Source organism: Fulmarus glacialis, unplaced genomic scaffold (genome assembly GCF_000690835.1).
Source record: "Fulmarus glacialis isolate BGI_N327 unplaced genomic scaffold, ASM69083v1 scaffold17034, whole genome shotgun sequence".
Classification (NCBI taxonomy): Eukaryota; Metazoa; Chordata; class Aves; order Procellariiformes; family Procellariidae; genus Fulmarus; species Fulmarus glacialis.
The window spans coordinates 329-18,870 of NW_009206292.1; the positions used below are offsets into that span (position 1 = coordinate 329).

General features: G+C 36.9%; 1 protein-coding gene across 1 annotated transcript in view; it reads right to left on the minus strand.

Moving 5' to 3' along the window:
- VWA3A (von Willebrand factor A domain containing 3A) overlaps positions 1-17,861 on the minus strand; it is a gene marked incomplete at its 3' end in the record, with an annotated part of 18,119 nt that extends 258 nt beyond the window's left edge. The window contains exons 1-19 of the mRNA XM_009575701.1: positions 17,797-17,861; positions 17,463-17,557; positions 16,678-16,795; positions 16,525-16,599; positions 15,071-15,125; positions 14,208-14,306; positions 13,050-13,156; positions 12,646-12,771; positions 11,230-11,338; positions 9,995-10,060; positions 9,402-9,527; positions 7,474-7,612; positions 7,281-7,384; positions 6,952-7,032; positions 4,047-4,141; positions 3,303-3,422; positions 2,342-2,416; positions 1,470-1,614; positions 267-465 (exon numbers count right to left, since the gene is read on the minus strand). Coding sequence (XP_009573996.1) covers positions 267-465; positions 1,470-1,614; positions 2,342-2,416; positions 3,303-3,422; positions 4,047-4,141; positions 6,952-7,032; positions 7,281-7,384; positions 7,474-7,612; positions 9,402-9,527; positions 9,995-10,060; positions 11,230-11,338; positions 12,646-12,771; positions 13,050-13,156; positions 14,208-14,306; positions 15,071-15,125; positions 16,525-16,599; positions 16,678-16,795; positions 17,463-17,557; positions 17,797-17,861 — 1,999 coding nt within the window. The remainder of the gene's footprint in view (positions 1-266; positions 466-1,469; positions 1,615-2,341; positions 2,417-3,302; positions 3,423-4,046; positions 4,142-6,951; positions 7,033-7,280; positions 7,385-7,473; positions 7,613-9,401; positions 9,528-9,994; positions 10,061-11,229; positions 11,339-12,645; positions 12,772-13,049; positions 13,157-14,207; positions 14,307-15,070; positions 15,126-16,524; positions 16,600-16,677; positions 16,796-17,462; positions 17,558-17,796) is intronic.
- Positions 17,862-18,542: the final 681 nt, after the last annotated feature.

The following is an 18,542-nucleotide window of genomic DNA, read 5'->3' on the forward strand; positions in this document are numbered from 1 at the left end:
AAAAGTTTAGAAAAAAAAGGTGTTTAAAAAAAAAAAAAAAAAAAAAAAAAAAAAAAAAAACAAATTCCTGAATTAGGGCAGTATTATAATATTCTGCAATACAACTGAAAGCCTTAATCAAACTAGGACCTCTGTTTTTATCTCAGTGCTAGTACCACATTATCACACCCTAAAAACTAATTTCTTTATCTGGGGGGAAAAAAACATTAATAAATATTATTTAATTAATGAAAAAGAAGTATGTGCTGACTTTCCTTTTCACATACCTGCTTCTCCAAACCAATGAAATCTCCCATTGGCTGCCTGTACTATTTCTTTACAAGCAATGGCAGTTTCAGTTGGGTTAGCATAGCGGGCTGGAATAATCCCATTGGAATCAACATCCTCCATTACACTAAACAGACAGACATGAAGCTGCAGATCAAAACCTCTGCAAACCTCAGCCACATAAGCACTGATTGTGTGCTGCAAGACAGAGAAGAAAAAAGGAAAAAAAAAAAAAAAAGAAAAAAAACAGTAGTGACCCTCTACCTCAGACGAGCTTTCATCTACTCCACTGGTTCCTGAACTGATGTACAAACACTCCCAACCTGAGCAATGCAGTACAAGAATATACCCTGAGTAGCTGAATGCCTCCTCAAATCATGCATATACACAAAAACTGTCACTATTACTAGTGACAATGGCAACAGCATTGCTGCAGCCACAAAGTGAGACGGGGTAGCTATGGGAATCAAGGACACAAGGTCATGGACTTCAAGGTAGCCATGCACTGAAGCAAAGAAGTAAGGATGGAACTATTCATTTGCCTTTTTGTACGTATCCTTCATTTTCTTGTTATCTGTGTGGGCTTTTAATGATTTCCCAGGTTTGCCCAGAATTTCCAGAAGTTTGGTAACAAAAGCAAGAGACAACCTACTGTGCACGCATGGTTATTCCAGTTGGATTACCGTATGTTCAGAAACTCTAGGCTGTGCACGTGGCTTAACAGCCACAGAGCACATGCACTACGAACATATATCCAAGCAATGGATTACTGTTATTAAAAATAGGAGCTGTCTCTACATAGTGTACTATGGAGTTCTACCATAAAATTATTTTTGGCTTTGTTCCCATGAGTTATAAAGAAATGATATCATACGAAAAATTGGAGTTGGTTTGTTCAAACTCAGAAATTTGCAGTAAAATGATGGCCAGAGCTGGAGTGGGAAAGGAATCCTAAAAACACCTCTTGAATTTTCTATGATTCATACATTATTAATAATTGCTACCTCCAACGCATGAATAGCAATTGCAGAAATGGAAGTTTGAGATCCTGATAGTTGTGCTGGCTTAGATATGTAAAGGAGAGGTATTCTGCCAACAAGCTATGGTGACTAGCCAAAAGAAAAAAAAAAAAAAAAAAAGAAGTTGAGATTAATTCTGATAAGAACTTACAGAAAAGTTGCAAAACCTGTGATGATACATACTGTTTCCTGATCAGGTATTCCAGTAGTCAGCAGGTAAAGTCCTTGTGATTTGTGTTTATCTTTGTCTTTGAAGTCTACTTCCACAGCTCTTCTAAGAGCACTCATGAAGTTTCTACTCCCTTTGCACTGCAAGCTCAACACCCACCTAAAAGATGATGTTTACAGTTCAAAGAAGGAAGCAACAAAAGCTTTTGTTTCTGCTTAAAGCAATAAAGAGAATTAAGAATCTTAAATAACACTGCACTGGAGTCTAAAATTTTTGACAGTAACAGACAGCAAAACCAGATTATATAATGACCCAAATTCTTTGTTCTAGTTTCTGTACTGCCACCATGGCAAACTAGTTTTTAAAATAAGATTCAGAGCATAGAGATGAAAGAATTCTCTCTTATTTCTATGTAGAAAAATTGTAATATAGTAGAACTTACGGGAATAAAAATGAAACCACAGAGGTATAATGAAACCACTGAGGGTGTTACTCCACAAACAGAAATCTGGGATTTGTTTCCAGTGTATGTGGGGAAAAAACATAGTTTAGCTTTCACATCCCAGCTGACTTTGAAGCACTTTTCAATTCTTCATGTAACCTGTGCATTCCTTACACAGACACTTCTATATCTGTGCACATATATATTCTGCATACATATACAAAGTCACTAGGACATATTAAACTTTATAATGCTGTTTTCACAACAAACCATCATGAACAATCAGAGTAGGACAGTTCATGGCAAACTATTTTTGTGATATGATAAATTTGTCAGTTTTGTAAATTGTTCACAATGCTGTTTAAATCTGTTCCTCTGTTCTATCTGTTTTATGGTACCTACAATCACTTAATTCAGATGTATGGGAAAATTATTTGATCCTACCTCCAAGCATTTTTTAAGTTTTCTGGTTGGGAAGGAACCAGTTCCAGCTGCCAAGGCACAACATCACTCCCAAATCTTTAATGGAAAGATAACAGCAATTAATTTTCAGACTACGCTTTAGAACAAAAAAATACTGACTAAATTCACTGAAAAATAAAAATCTGATTTGGGATATTACAGATGTAAAATTGCCTGATGCTAACTATTTTCTGTTTCAAACAATTTAATTATTCACATTTATCCATCACTCAGGGGTTGTCAGATTTTCAACGTAGGGTCAGACTACATTTTTCTTTCCTAAACAGGATACTAAGTGAGCTGGTAAAAGCTCAGTGGAACGATTGCAAGAAAACAACCCCAACCGTCAGATGCTGCCTGTATCTCTCTTGTGAGGTAACAGCTCTGCTCTCCCACCAGGTTTGGAACTCCATGAGCTGCCATCTCTTGCTTTTACCTGCCATTCAGAAACCTGCCAAGCTGCTGTTCAGCAGCTGTGCTGTACGTTTCTGACTACCAGTGTTGAGTACAAAATTTTAGCACTACTACATATTAAAAAAAGTACCGGAGTTGCTGTAAAATTTAAAGGCTGTTCTCAGTCATGGTACCTGAGACATCTCCAGAATCCTCTTCCAGTAAAAGTTTCTGACATGTGAACTGATACTATGATATTACGAACAACATAGCAGAGGAAGAGAATTTGTTGCAGGTATGATGCAATCAGTTTCAGTGAGCCTCACCCAAAACAGTGATTTTTAATTACTAATCTGGTCTCTGTACATCTGATCCATACACCTACCCAAAAATGATAAATCAGTGCTACTCTTGCAATTACTTAATCATAAAATGTTAAATACAATTAAAAAACCTAAAATATGCCCATTAGTAACTACAATCTCTCAGCATACTTCTTTCATTGCAATGCGTTACAATTATTTCAAAAGAATCTTAAATAATTGCTTACGCTATAATATTGAAGTAATCCTTATTTGACATTTGTTCCTCAAGTAAAAGCCGCAAAGAATGTTGGATATGGATGATGTACATGGAGTTTGTCACTGATATATCAACAAGTATAACCACCCTATATAAGAAACATGTTATTCGTCAAAAAAAGAAAAAAAAAAAAAAAAATCTTAGTTACATATTCTTATCTTCACTGTACTCTAACTCACCAGAGAAAGTATCTTCTAGATATGTATCAAAATGTATAAACACTGAATCTATTTAAAAAAAAAAAAAAATCTGCAAAACATACGGTGAGATTTTAAAAAAATAGTAACAATAATGGAAAAGTCTATCTTTGTTAAGCTATGCAGTAATCAGGGTATTGGCACATGTAGTGCCATAATGGCTGTTGAAATCTAAACAGGTCCTCTTTCTTCTCTATACTTGAATATCCCAAACACATCTGAAATGTGTGGCTTACTTGCTAAATAACTCAAATTTCAGAGTCTCATGGAAATTGCAGTTTTGTGTTGACTGATGATCACTGGATTCAGTAAATTCACTGCATTATTAAAAAAGCTGAATATCAGTATCTGTTTTCAAAAGTGGATTGCTTACACTGGTCATATCTGCAACTGTTATCTCCACATCTGACTATTTTCTGCTCTGTATTGCTTGGTGGTGACTTACACACAAAGCAAAGGCTGGCAAATAAGAACCATTACCAATACACAAAAAAAGGACTATCAAAGTACGATACCTCCTTTCACAAACACTTCCCCATATTCTTCTGCTAGCAAGAGATAGCCAGTCAATTCGTTTCTCATAGTTTCTTACCATTTTAGCAAGCAGTTTCTGTGGATAAAATATAGAAAATTTAAGTCAAAAATAAAAAGTTCATGTAAGTCTTTTATTGCCAAATGCTTAATCCAGAAGTAACACAACAGCATAATATTGAAAAAATTAATGACTTTCATTCATTTTGACAGTAGCATGTCATTAAACAATTCCAGTTGTGCTTAACACAAATGAACACGTCTTGGAATAAAAAGCTGCTCTGACTTGAGATGATGCAATCAGTACTTAACAAAAATCTATTACCTATAAGGGATTTTACTGTTCTTACTGAATTCACCAGTGACACCACCTACCATGTTGTTTGTAAGCTCTCTTTTAAAGCTTCCCTTTAGACAGACACCAAAGCCAATGCCACCTGCATAGTTTAAAAATCATTTACCTGCTAAAAAGTTACCCAATGAAAAATTGACTTATATTACCAGAGACTCAGCCACTGAGATACTACCTTGTTCTGCCACTCGATTATGATTTAGAGAGCATCACACATGCCACACAAAAGAAACAGTTACTTGGCCTACTTTCTGTCTGCCATACTTATCACCAACATCTCTCTCTCTGTTTCAAGGGTGGGCCAGAGTACCTAGCTGGATGTTTTTTCTACTTTTAGTCTTACCAAATCATTTTCACCGACCCCACTGGACAAACCTACCTTTTTTTCTGAACTCTAGCCAGCTTTCTGAGCCTACGTAACAGGGTGTGCTCAACCTTCTTGAGCCTTTTCATAAAAATAGTTTCCCACTGATTTCACGATAACTAATAGCAAACAAGGCTTAAAAGCTTCCATTTTGTGATTGCTACTTTTTGCCCCAGGATGAGAACAGTTTTTGTCTTGCCCCTAGTGTAGAATGTGGAGCTCTAGATCTGAAAGCACTGGGTGCCTCTGCTCGTCATACCATGTTGCACAACAACACAATCCTCATGTTTTTCCCAGGACTCAAATCCCTCCACAGTGTTTCACCTTGCACATGAAACTGCAAAACGAAAGCTGCAGCATCTGCTGTCCACACATGCCCAGCTAAGCCTGAAGAGTGTAGTTTCCTCATACCACACTCACTTTGGAAGAAGAGAGAAAAAAAACGCCAAACCTCCATGCAAGCTGTAGATGAAGGGGATAAACTAGAATAATTTAGGAGAATGTGGTTAGCAGCGCTATGCTGGCATAATTTTCAGAATTCGCATTAAGCATATAAAGAACAGTTGAGCATATCCTAAAACATGAAACACAAAAACCCAACTTCTTCTGACACTTTAGAGTAAAGCAAAAGTATGACAATTTTCTATAAAGTAAGCAGAAATAACTTCTGCTTTCTGATTCTTAAAAAAGGCTGATTATGCTGAAAAGACATCGAAATCGTTTGTCCTTGACATTCACAGTAGCAAAAACATATTCTGTCTAAATGCATGGCAAGAGTGTTATAGGAACACTGTCAAGGCTAAAATGCTACTCTTGTTAAAAGAGTCAGTTCAGAGTGAATTACTTCTGATGTGACTATCTGCAGAATATTACCATTTCGCAATCATGTAGAACTTACTAGGTTTGGATCTCAGCATTTTACAGTGGAGACTGCTAGCTACTTCCAGGCTAGTGAAGGATTCACGATGAAAAGGCTAATGTGATGTCTCTGAAAGTACAGATCAGATGCTGAATTCAGAATATAAACTGTATCTCCAAATCCTACTGGACTCTCCATATGGACTGTACTACATTATTGGTCTTAAGGTACTATAGCAGGATTTCAAACAGAAGGATAATGGTGCTGGATGCTGTAGGATCCACCACAAACTACACAGGAGAAAGAAACTCATGTGTACGTACAGATTACCCAAACACAGAATACAGGCTAATGCAAGATCCTGATCAAGACAACCTAATTTTATTCCTGTGGCTTTCTTCATAATGCAGACTTTCATATGCTTCTGCCATCTTCCCCACACACGGAAATCAACATCACTGATATGGAATACTGTGTCTTTTTTCATCATTCCCCTTAATTTACCATTCTCCCCATCTCCATCCATCCATGGAGTTGAGAGCAGCTCATCTACCAAAGAAACTCATGTCACAGTATATTTTTTTAATCCCTTATTCAACCAGTCTTCTGGATTATTTGATAGTTTAAGATCAAACTTTTATTTTGAAATAATGCCTTGCCCTGACTCTCTTTCCTACATAACTGAGGGACTAGGTTGCTATGACAGGAAGAGGCTCTCGTTTGCTGCTATGTTATGTGCCTTTGCACATACTTTCATATCACACAACATCTTTCAAGTCATGCAACAACCATCCAAGCTTGTTCCTACACTACTTCCTAGAACGTTCCTGCTATGCCTTGAGTCTTTCTTGGTCTAGCCAGTAACAATTAGACATTCTTCTTCATAAAACTTGTTTGACTTTCAGAGAGATAAAACAAAATACAAAACTTTTTTTTTTTTTAATGGTTAAACCAAGATGAAATAGGACAGTTCTGTTAAAGCAAGCAGGAGTACTCCATTGTGTTGTATCCTTTCAATGTACAGGGTAAAGGATTCATACATACGTGAGTAAAATAATGTAAATACATTCTTACACATAGATCGCAAAATGTACACTGCTTTATTTATGAGCAGCACTGATGGACTCTCTTATTTAGCCTCCTTCCTCACTACCATAAGAATGTGGGTCCCAACTCTGACCAGATCACTGCAGACTTACGTGGACAACTGTCTGCACATGAATCCCTGCAGTACTTGTGGAACAGGACAATTAATGTGGAATAATTAGATGGTAGTCTAGCCCTGACAAGGCCACATCACTATAGACAACTCACCTGATAGTTGTATAATAATGGCAGGTCAACATGGATATTTTTCACAGTTCCATCATACCATTCAAACTGCATCATCACTTTCTAGAAGGATAAATAATACAGTTACGTGTTTAAAGAAGCCTATATAAGCTACACAACATGGAATTCCTTCCTGAATCATTCTTAAGAATAGCATAAGTATCTGATTTGAATCTACAACTCAAATTTCAGTTAAAGCCTGTAGAATTTCACTAACTTATAAAGTACTGATTTTAATTAGAAAAATGTAGCAATAGAAAGAGAAAAAAAAAACCAACAACCAAGAAAAAGAAAGGGTCCCCATCACTTACCTCATGTAGAGTTGATGATACTGTTTTTTTAAGAATGGGTACAAATTCTTCCACAGGAGAGAAAGCGTTGGGAGCCAACACTTGATAGAGGTTTAACTTTTTAGCTACAGCAAGGAACAAAGAAATTAAATAAAACACATGCTCTGTCTTTAATTCATGTTTCATACCTGTTAAGCTTTTCTTTCTGTGCTACCTTTCAATCCATTTGTCTTTAACCAGTCTGTTGAGGTTTTAGCCAGGACGCATGGTGTTTGAATAACTAATGGTCCTTCGTGCTTTGGAGGCTTTGGTAAGAAGTTGAAAGGTGCTGTATTTGCAAATTCTGTGGAAACCTAAAATGGATTTTAAGAAAAACTCTTGCAAGTTTTAGCATAATTTTTTTTACCCTCAATCCAAAATATTCAGCATGGAACATTAGTTTTACTTATGTTCATCAAAGTACTGGGATTTCAACAAGCAAAATACTTTGAAAATAGCTATCATTGGTCCTCCTAAAAATAGGTTTTGGGGGACAATGTTCCATTAACTTCACTGTGCTTGCCACAATGCAAAAACCCACAGGGAAATTAAAACATCATGGTTCTACATACTGGCATGAAAACAGCCAATCATTTGTTTAACAAAAGCAAGTAGGAAAAGGATCTTCGTTACATGCAGGTCAAATCTTGAGTGCTCCATTTTCTGCCTGCACCAAGCACTAAGTCAAACGAACCACATTCTACCTTCATTCACACCAATGGAAACAAGTCAACAAAAACTCCTATAGGTCACTAGAGTTCCTTTATTTCAAAAAGGGGTAAGAGACCTTTTTTTTATGAATGGACAGAAGTTTGTGGAGATGGTTTTTCATACAGAAGGTTTGGCTAGTAAGTTTCTGAAATTACATGTTTTTATTTGGGGATGTCATGACTTAGAAGGGTGACTACTAAGTCACTGACTACTGCTCCATATGTAGTCTACATGGTCCTTACTAATTATGACGCTGGGAGAGAGATGAAAGAATTCTATATATATGGAATAGGGAGGATGCGGGGAAACAGAATTATAAATATTATTCACAAATGACCAGTTTGCCTCCTGTCTGGAATGTCTCAGGTCAGACGACCAGATGCACAAGGATACCCAATGGAAGCTTTCAGTCCCTCTTTCAGATCAGACTTGTCCACTTCACACAACGGCCTACAGGGGTTGTGACAGAGAACAGACTATTTTGTTAAGAAAAAAATTCCTTACAGATTTGTAAAACAGTGCTGCCAAATTTTTAGCATTAAAGTTTAGCAACCATAGGTGAATTCAGCCATTTTCTAAACTTCCAGGCCCCTAGAAAGTACAGAGATGAGAATAATGCAAAAGAGAGATGCATATTTCCACTTAAGACTATCTGCACAAGGTGAAAGAAAGACATAAGTAAATAATCTCTCTATCAGATCAAAGCAGAACTAGAAATTATCCAAACACTCCACGGAAAAGAGATGATGCTTCTTCCTCATCCATATTTCATCAAGAGCCCTGAGAAGTTACTTTATTGGAGAAAAGACAAACAAGGTAAGAACCTCTGGTATTTTGGTCAAATAAAGCATAAAACCAGAAACATTACCAAGACAATTGTTACAGAACAAATGGTGCCAAATCCTCAAGGTAAGATAGGACCAACAGAGACAGATGTGTAACAGACAGACTGTAGCTTCCTAACTTCAACACTAGTAATGGATCTAGACAAGCCCTTACGATTTTGCAACCGATTTAAGTGTCCACCTTAATCAGGTAGCAGTAAGTATCTTTTTACCAATTTAAAGGACTGTTGGAACTTCATTTAAATGATCATGCATACAGTTAGGCTAGCAATTCTCCTAGATTTCCATTATGATCATGGGACAATATTCTTTTCATCACATTCTGGTTGGTTTATAAAACTTGATGCGTTTTGGAGAATGTCTAGCAAAATGTCTCCTTTACTGGTTTTGGCCTTAGTTTGCTCTTACAATGGATGGCCAATATATAATATTTAAAGTTCACTTATCAAAATACCAGATTAATCATACAAATTTTTTCATATTGTGAGCACTAAAAACTTCTACCCCTGATACTTTAAAGTACATATGAAAATAAAAAGATACATACATCTGCTATTCTACTAATAAGTGAGCCACCAATTCTTCTTTGAAAAGTCTGTTTGATGCTCTTGAGTAGGTCCTTAGCCTTCTGGGATTCCTGAAGTAGCAGATGAACATCACTGCTATCAAAATTCTGTACATATAAAAACCAAAGGGGGAAAAATAAGTTAACTACTATTCAAATACCAACCAAATACAGCTTTCTTTGATGTGCATACATGTATGCAAGACTGCCTGGCATAGCAGAATTCAGTGTAAATGTACCTAACACATTGCATATAAGTTATTCATCATTTTATAAACCAGATATTATTTTATTATTTTGAATCAGTCTACAATAAGCCACTGCTTTCATCCCATTCATCAGCTTTAAGTCAGTGAACAATATCTGTGAAATTTATTGCGCTTTTAGGAAACATTTTCAGTTGCAGAAAGAATTAACCACAGATTTATTGACCATGTCCTCAGCACTTCTATGACAGAGACTTTCAGCACCAGGTCTTGCTATAAACTTCTACTCAGATGATAATTAGTTTACCTTCACAAAGTGAAGAACCATCAAAAAGAGAAAAATGCTTTGCCTCTCTAGCTGTCACCTACCTCTCCCTTTGAAAAGTAGCAATGATAACGGCCTCTTACAGCTTCTGCAAGGTTCTTTAGAACTGCCTACATATATAAACAGGAAGAAAAACAGTTACTTTGATTTGGTAGTCTCTTTTGATAACATGGGGTGTTGGTAGAGATAGAGAAAGAATCTTTGAGGTACACGTAGTGAGAAAGCCAAAGTAATTATCTTTCCATTGTTTTCTTACCAGTCTTATTTTAACATGGCTGAAAAACTAACTCAGTGAAGAAATTTACAAAATAGGCAATAAGGGTCAAGTTCATTCACCTTGTGTTAAAATGCCAGTCACTTTCTCTTCCTTTGAAGGCAGGCTTGTGCTAGTCAGATCAAAGGCATATCACCGAAGTCGACAAGTATAAATATTAGGCTATCCTCCTCCTGCCCACAACTACTTCTTAAATCCTTTGTTGTTTTTTTCACCTCTCCCATCTCCTTCTCTCCTACCATCTACCACTGCAATCCTTTTCCCCATGACTGCAATACCCTTACTGCATCCAATCTTCTCTTCAAACCAGGATTTCAACCGAGTCCTCCCTGCCACTTAAGTCATGACATGCCCTAGGGAAAAGCTTAAACAAGCAATCAACACCTAAACCCAAGTTTCTACGCAGAAGCTAATCGAAAGTAACTGCTTATCCTTCTGTCCTTCTCTTCCTTCAGGCAGTCACCCCTAACATCCAAACCATTACTCGTGATCAACGCTGTAATTTGAGCAGAGCTGCTAGGTCTTGCACTGATGCTATTCCATACAAAAATATTCCTATCCCAGAGACTACCATACTTGTATGATCTCACTCCCAAGTCCTTGCCTTTCTCGTATGATCCTGCTCCCTACCCACTTGTCCTTCCTGCAATATTGCCTACCTGAAGTCCCCTATTTTTCTGCCTTCACCTGCAAAAGAGCTCTTAGCCCCAAAGTCTTCTCTGTAAACACACAGGATGATTATCTGGAAATAACTGCTTCCCCTTCAGCTGCCAAGCCTGCCAACACCACTTGGTTGCCACTTCTGGCTTTGGTATGAACCAAGATGAATGCTCCAAACAAATTTTTTCATGTGTGCAAGTCTGCTCTAAAGAAAATACAACTCTATATCAAGAACTTTAATGAGTAGGTTAGCTTCCCCACAAGTTTATGAGAGAAGACATTGCAGCTGAATAGGAAACAAATGTCAGGACACTTGAGGAAGTAAGTGCTAACGCAATTACTTACAAGAGAAGTAGGATTGCTGCAATCATATGTAACAACATGAGTCTGCAGTTTTCTCCCCAGCATACACTGCTGAGCATAGTCAGACAATATTTCCAAAGACTGATCAGGGCTGATATAAATAAATAAATAAGAAAAAAAAAAATTAACAATGGCAGTAACCAAATGGGGAAAAAAGGCCATACTGAAGAAGACAAGAAAGAAAACTAGGTCGGAAAGAAATAACAAATCATGGGAATGTAATCCAATCATTTAGCGTAACTTGACCTCCTCTCCCTCTTTCAAAAATTACTGAGGTACCACTACTGGGGTTTGGTTCTGTCCTGAAAACCTGCAAGATAATAAAAGCACTAAGATTCTATTCTGGTTTATAATGACTTGTGGATGAAATGTTCTAAATTATTCCGTGCTAGTCCTGGAAGCTAAAAATCCGGAATTGTGGTTTCGCCCCCTGCGACAAACTGTGATAGAGGTTTTCAACAAAGATCTTCAGCTGTATGTAAGGATGTCCACCGTCTTCCAAAGACACCAAAGAAAGTAACACTTTGCTTTGTGTTTAGAAGTTAGCGACCCACACAGCTTTCATTCCGTGAGTTTTGATGGTTCTTCATGTCTAGTAAAAAACCTTCCCTCCAGCTACAGGGACAGAAATTAAGGAAGTTTTCACTTGCGCATACTATAAACTTTTGCTTTCTTTTCAAAGCAGATCTAAGCAAAACTTGGAACATTTCAGCTGAACACTGTGTGTTAGTAGGTTAGCTGAAATGTAGTCTGAATCACCCTGAATATCAAGCTTGACAAGCTTACACCATCCCTTTTTTGCACATTTAAAATGAATAAAATGAATAAATTAGGAGTATGGTAATACTCCCAGAATCCTCACTATAGTATTTTTCTTGCAATCCTGACTCCAGTACTGCAAGTTTTCAAACGATGACGGTAGAACTGTAGAATTTAAGTCCATAATTTATCTAATCTCAGCCTGGTTTCATTTATTTAATCAGACATTTTAACTTTTCCATCAGCACTAAGATCACAGAGAGAAGACCATCTTTGAATGCTTAATGCTATTTCACAGCAAAATCTAGCTCACCATCTAATATTCCCAGAGGTGGACCCTTTCAGTGACATCGTTAATGACGCTGAAGGATTTTTTATTGATGTAACATTAGAACTAGCAGACTCTCAATAGATTACTGTGATAACTGATCTGCAAAGGAAAAACGTAGCTTCCTATCAGAAAAGAGAAGATTTATAAATAGTAAAAAAGGGAAGAAATAAAGGAATTCAGTGGCATGAACTAAAAACACATAAAACCCGGATCTTAGATTTTCCATTTATTTTTGTATCACGTTCAGATTCTTGTACCAATTCTGTATCCAAGTTAAACCTGGTTGTTAGGACAGATAACGAATTTACCAGCTTCCTACAATAAGAACCAGAGAATTCAGTTCTTTCATTGTAAGGACATGTTTTAAGGCTTTCAGCAAATTGCAGCCTCCACCAGGCTCCAGCTGTTGTATCCACTGTCTTGCTTCATGTAGCCTAGGGGGAAGAAAAAGGAATATGTACACTTAATGTGCAAGTGCTAAATAAGATAGATCATGAAGATTACTACAAACCACAGCAGCTGCTAAGATATTTTATGCATGAACAACCAGCTTGAAATCACTGACTGCACTTAAAATTCATTGCTTTTTTTCCCCTCTTATAAATCAGGCACAAGATGAAAACCACTATTTATTATCTACAAGAGATTGCTTTAATTAAATGGAGAACTTCTTTGAAACACCTTTATTTTTTAGAGAAATGAACTTACTTACACATGAACATTGATGTTTTTTGGACTCTCCCACAGGGGTGAAATTTCTGTACTGAATGAGAGGCAGTACAATTGCTTCTTATAACATAGCTGTTCATCTATTAAGCACTAATAAATAAAAAATTATTAATGCATTACTATCCATGCTGCTTCTAGTAGGGTTATTATGAAAAAAGAATTAAAAAAATAATTTCCTAAAAATAGTTGACAGCAATATTTTCATCTACCATCTTCCAAGAAAAAGTCATACAAATTCAAATATTGGTAATAAGTATAGAGGCAAAACCTGCAAACCTATGGTAATCCAGCCAACTTGTTAATGGGGCAGGAGGCAGGGAGTATTTGTTGCACTGGTATCAGTTTTTCTCTTCAGCTGACGAGCACATGAAACAACATAATGATCTAGAATGGGCATATTCACCCATCAAGCAATTACTAAAAAATATTGAATACATATTCATGGATAGGGCTAAACAATAGTTCGGGTATTAAGGCTAAGCAAACCAGACTATGCGGAAATCGAGTTTTCTTGAAAGAGTTTTATTTAAAAGACACAAATGAAAAATGCAGATAATATAAATTGATGTTAAATAATTCCTGAATGCAGGAAACGAAATTGTACAAAGTTTCAGAGTTAGATAGTAAAAGAGTTACATTATATCTTCCTTCCTTACTACAAAAGTTTTGTAAAAATAAAGAGCACAATAAAGGACAAGTTTCTTTTGGGACTTCAGGAAGATTAACGCACCAAGGTTCTGACCCGAAATTGTGAAGTGTGCCTTGTTGCGACAAAACATAAAGGCATAAGGAAACTATATTTACTATAAATAGCTCTATGTACAACTTGGTTTCTGTTTATTCCATAAAGAATGCTGGTGTGAGAATTGAGAAACTTCCAAATATTAATAAGGAAAGTATTATTATTATGGTACATACTGGATTTTGTTTGGATCTAGACATTAACAAAAACTACACTTTCAAAGACATTTAAAACATACTTTTCTACAACAGAAAACTTAGAATCATAGAATTAGAACTTCTATTATATTGTATATTGTGAATTTAAGCAGATTTTTTTCTACTTAGTTCCTGGCTTGTAGTTATACAAAAGCTTGATTAGTATGTTATAATTGCTAAAGTCTGCTTTATTACTACTTACCAAAAGGTCCTTCTGAAAATCCAGTAGCCTAGGTCCACAAGTCATATGAGACACATCAACCACAAGTCCAATTTTGGTTCCTTTTATAAGGCCAAATACCTTAAAAGAGAAAAGTCATTGTAAATACTAAGCTTATCTAAAGTTTAAAAACGTTACTGTTTATTCCGTATAACACCATTTTAAAATCAAATATTAGGTATTTATTTTCACTTTAAGCTTTTTATCATAAAGAAGACACAGTGACAAAGCGGGGGGGGGGGGGGAGAGGACTACTGGCTCCCAGTTTATCCTTACTAATGAATCATATTACCTCCTTCCCAAGACAACCTATTCATTATTTGAGAGGATAAAAATTAACTTTGTCTACAGCATCTCCTTCAGGTTAAATCAAGCAACTTTGTGGAAGCTAGATTTTGGAATGCTGTTTCTTTCTCTATCCCCTTCGAGAGGGAGTTATGTTCCTTCCCCTTTCCTGAGCATTAGCACTGCTAGGCACAATAAGTGATTAACCAGCTCTGCAAGAGAGTGCACAATGAACTACAAGACAGCTCCATTCCAGTCAGAGGTTAAGCTCAACATTGTCTTCTCCCATTTAAATCATGCTGACAGGACCTGATGATTAAGACTGCTAAGAGAAAGAAAAAGACTAGATGTAGAAAGCAGAAAACCCATACCAATGAAAGATCAAGAAAAGCAATCCATTGTCAAAATAAGTATCACTGCACATGATGTGTAACTCAGAGTAAATAAGGAAAATACATAAGCTTTCTGGAAGCCACTTTTCACTAGTATTCAAAAGTTAATTTATTCTTTAATGCCGTATACAGTTCTATTATAAAAATATACTGCAAAGTTAAAGTTACCTTTCTGCTGTCCTGCAACAGCCACTGAATTCGCTGCTGATAAAGTTCAATCACTCTGACAAAAGGCATAGCACACATTTAGCTAAGGCATTCTCTTGCATTGTGTATCAATGTGACATTCAACCATTTGTCTTCATCACATCCTTTTTCTCACAAATGCAAAATCACCTCTTAAAAATACTGTTTTCAGTGTTCTCATACAACTGGTGGTTGCAGGGCTAACCATTTAAATACTTCCTCCCCTAAAGCTGTTTGACTGATTACATATGTAGCTGTCTGAAAAACGGGATGTCTGAAAAACTGGATCACTGAAATATTTTCTAATCAGTCGCTGGCTTATTCTGTTCAGAGATAGGAGAGGGGTATTCACCATGTGTATGTGTGAACAATAGCTCAGGCAAAACTGAGTTTAGTTCATCACACATAGGTTATTTTCAGAAAATGTATTTAATACAAACTACACTATTGCTTAAGACACTCATGAAATATAACCTTGTGATTGAAAGGCAGCACACTCACTGTAGTGCTGGACTAACTGCAGCACAACTTTCAACAATTTCATTTCAAAATAGGTATATAACCTGAGGTAAAACAAAGTGCTTGCTGTCTCCCAAAATTGTTTTACTTCAACCAACTTGTTTTTAATACCTTGTGCATAGTTTTTACAAATTGGCAAACAGAAAGTTTAAATCAACATTTCAAAGGGGGAAAAACTTTTTGCTTTTTCAAAACACAACAGCTACTTCTTTTTTAAAGCAGATTTGCAGACAGTTCGGTTAGGTGGTACAGGTACCAAGTACTGAAGATGGACTTTCTGAAGATTCTGGATCTTCATGACTGACACGTTAAGGTATGCTGAAGTAGTGGCACTCCTAGAAACAGTCTAACAAGTATCGTGAAGATCAGCAAAAACATTATGATTACAGCTTATTGAACCTATTCATTCCTCAATTTAGGTTTCCTTGATTTTATACATTTAAAATTCACTTAGAAAACTTCTAACTTCCACATATCAGCTACATGGGCTTCTTCCTTCGTGGTTAACACAAACTCCTTTCAGCATTCCATTCCTTGAATATAAAACCAAGCAATGCTGCCTTTCGTGACTAGATCCATGACTTGAAACTAATCCAAGTTACAGTAAACATAACCCACAAATATGCAGTATTACCTGTGAAAACCCAACCATTCACTAGCTGCTTTTCAAAAATGAGCTAACTGCTTCAGTTCAAAACCTGGTTGATAGGCATCTTCATTAAAAAAATAAAAAAACCTCAGCTGTAGTGACATGTAATTATCACCTACCCTAAATGTCAGCAGACAGGATTTAATGCTGAGATACTCTGAAGTTCCCAGAGATATCAAATTAAGATTTAAGGCAGTACCTATAGTCATGGGGGATGGGGCTATAAAATTAGTTAAGCATCAAAATCATAAACAAGACGGATACTTACTCAGAAAGCCTGGACTCAAAATCGCTAACAGTCTCTTCTGTAAACTCTATCTCTTCAACACCATTTTTTGAATTCCTGGAACACTATGCATAATTAACATCAGAGATGCACACAGATTGGGACTGACTAAAGAAAGGGCAATGTCGTACTTACAAAATAATATTGCCTTCATTTACCAGATGCTCTAATGTTAATTGCAAGGATTCTAAACTGTAGTTTCTTAGCCATTCTTCTGTGGTTTGCGCCTTTTTTGACTGTATTTTCTTCATTTGTACTCTCTATAGATCAAATAAGAAAAAGTTAAATGCAATATGAGAAATGAAATGTGCTGTTCAAATGTGACAAAAATGTAAATCCTAAGGACAGCTGCTGGTAGGCAGTGCATATCCAAGAACAACATAATTTTAGGTACTGGCATACTCTTTTGGATGTGGGATGCAAAGGAAAAGAAGGTTTCAGAATACCCCCAGATTGTGAGCTAAATGAAGGGGAAGGAGAGGTTAGTTTGGAGGAGACAGGAAGAGAGACAAGAAATAGGAGAGTTTAGTAAAAGAAATAAAAGAAATACCCCAGTGATTTACCAGAGAGGAAGAAAAATTAAGCATCTCCAAAACCTGCCTCACAGAGTTTGAAGAAGTATATAGTCTTCTGCTTTTCTGAAGAAAAATACAGTATCAGCAGTTGATCTACCTTTATTGTTTTGCCCTATTTGTTCACAGACTGATTCACCTCTGCAGAGAAACTATGTGTAGTTTCCTTATTTTAGTGATTATCAAATTGTACATGTGTATACGCAAATACATGTAAGGAAACGTATCAGTTGTCTGTCAGCTTATTTATTCCCCACTCTGTATTTATAGAGGGTATGTGTTACTTTTCTAGTTGCTCCATTTAGCAGGAAAACTTGCCTACCAGCAGATCTTGTGTCTTGTTGATATGCGTTCCCAGCAATCCATTATCTGGTCCCAGATGAGACATAGTAAAATCTTGCCATGGTGGATGATCACCCTGTAGACTGGATTTTGTGGTCATCCTACAAGATAATGAATTTTATGGAATGACCTCACTACCCATGATATTCCTGTATTGTCATAAAGTCTACACAAGTTTTTTCTGTAGGAACTGTTTTGTACTTTGACATTTGTTTACACATTCCATTTGATATATGATAAATGTTTTGAAGGGACATAGTAAACAGTTTATATGAGCTACAGTTATTTACTCAATATCTACCTATGAAATCACAACAAGATTTTGTAACACTATCCTCACCCAACTTTTTCCAAGAACTGATCATTGTCCAACAACTGTGCCATTTTCCTGATGTGTGTATCCATTATATGAATAGACTTAGCCTTGTTAAAAAAAGCAAAAGACAAAGTATTAGAGTAAAAAGCTTAAATCCTCAGTAATATACACTATTAAAACAGGTATTAATATTGTCAGCAACAATATACGATAATTACATTGCATGTGGGACAACAGCAAATTAAAAAACAGCTGCAAAAAGAAGTTACAATTATCCATCTATAGAAAAAACATTTAGGAACTATTCTGCAAGAGCTATTTGTTAAGGGATTTTATGCAGTTAATTATATGTATGCACAGCTGCTGGGAGATTAGCTACACAGTCCAACCAGAAAAAAAGATTAACCAAAGCAAAACCCAGAGCTCTACGGGCGAGCGTGAGCCGCGGCAGGAGCAAGGGGGCAGGCAGCTGGAGACAGCCAGGCAGTGACGCGGGGATGGAGGCGCGTTGGTGGAGCTGCCCCTCGCGTTTAGGCATAGAAAGACCAGAGCAAAACCGATCATAAAATCCTCCTTTTCACTTCGCTGGGCTCCTCCGCTTCACTCCGTCCTCAGCCACCCGTGCCCTTGCACTCACCAGCGAGCGTCACAGCAGCCCTCTCCCCGCGCCGTCCCGTCCCCCAAGACTCTCCTCACCTCACGGGGGAAAGGCCCCCTCGGTTCCACCGACCCCGCGCCGTCCCGTCCCCCGAGGCTCTCCTCACCTCACG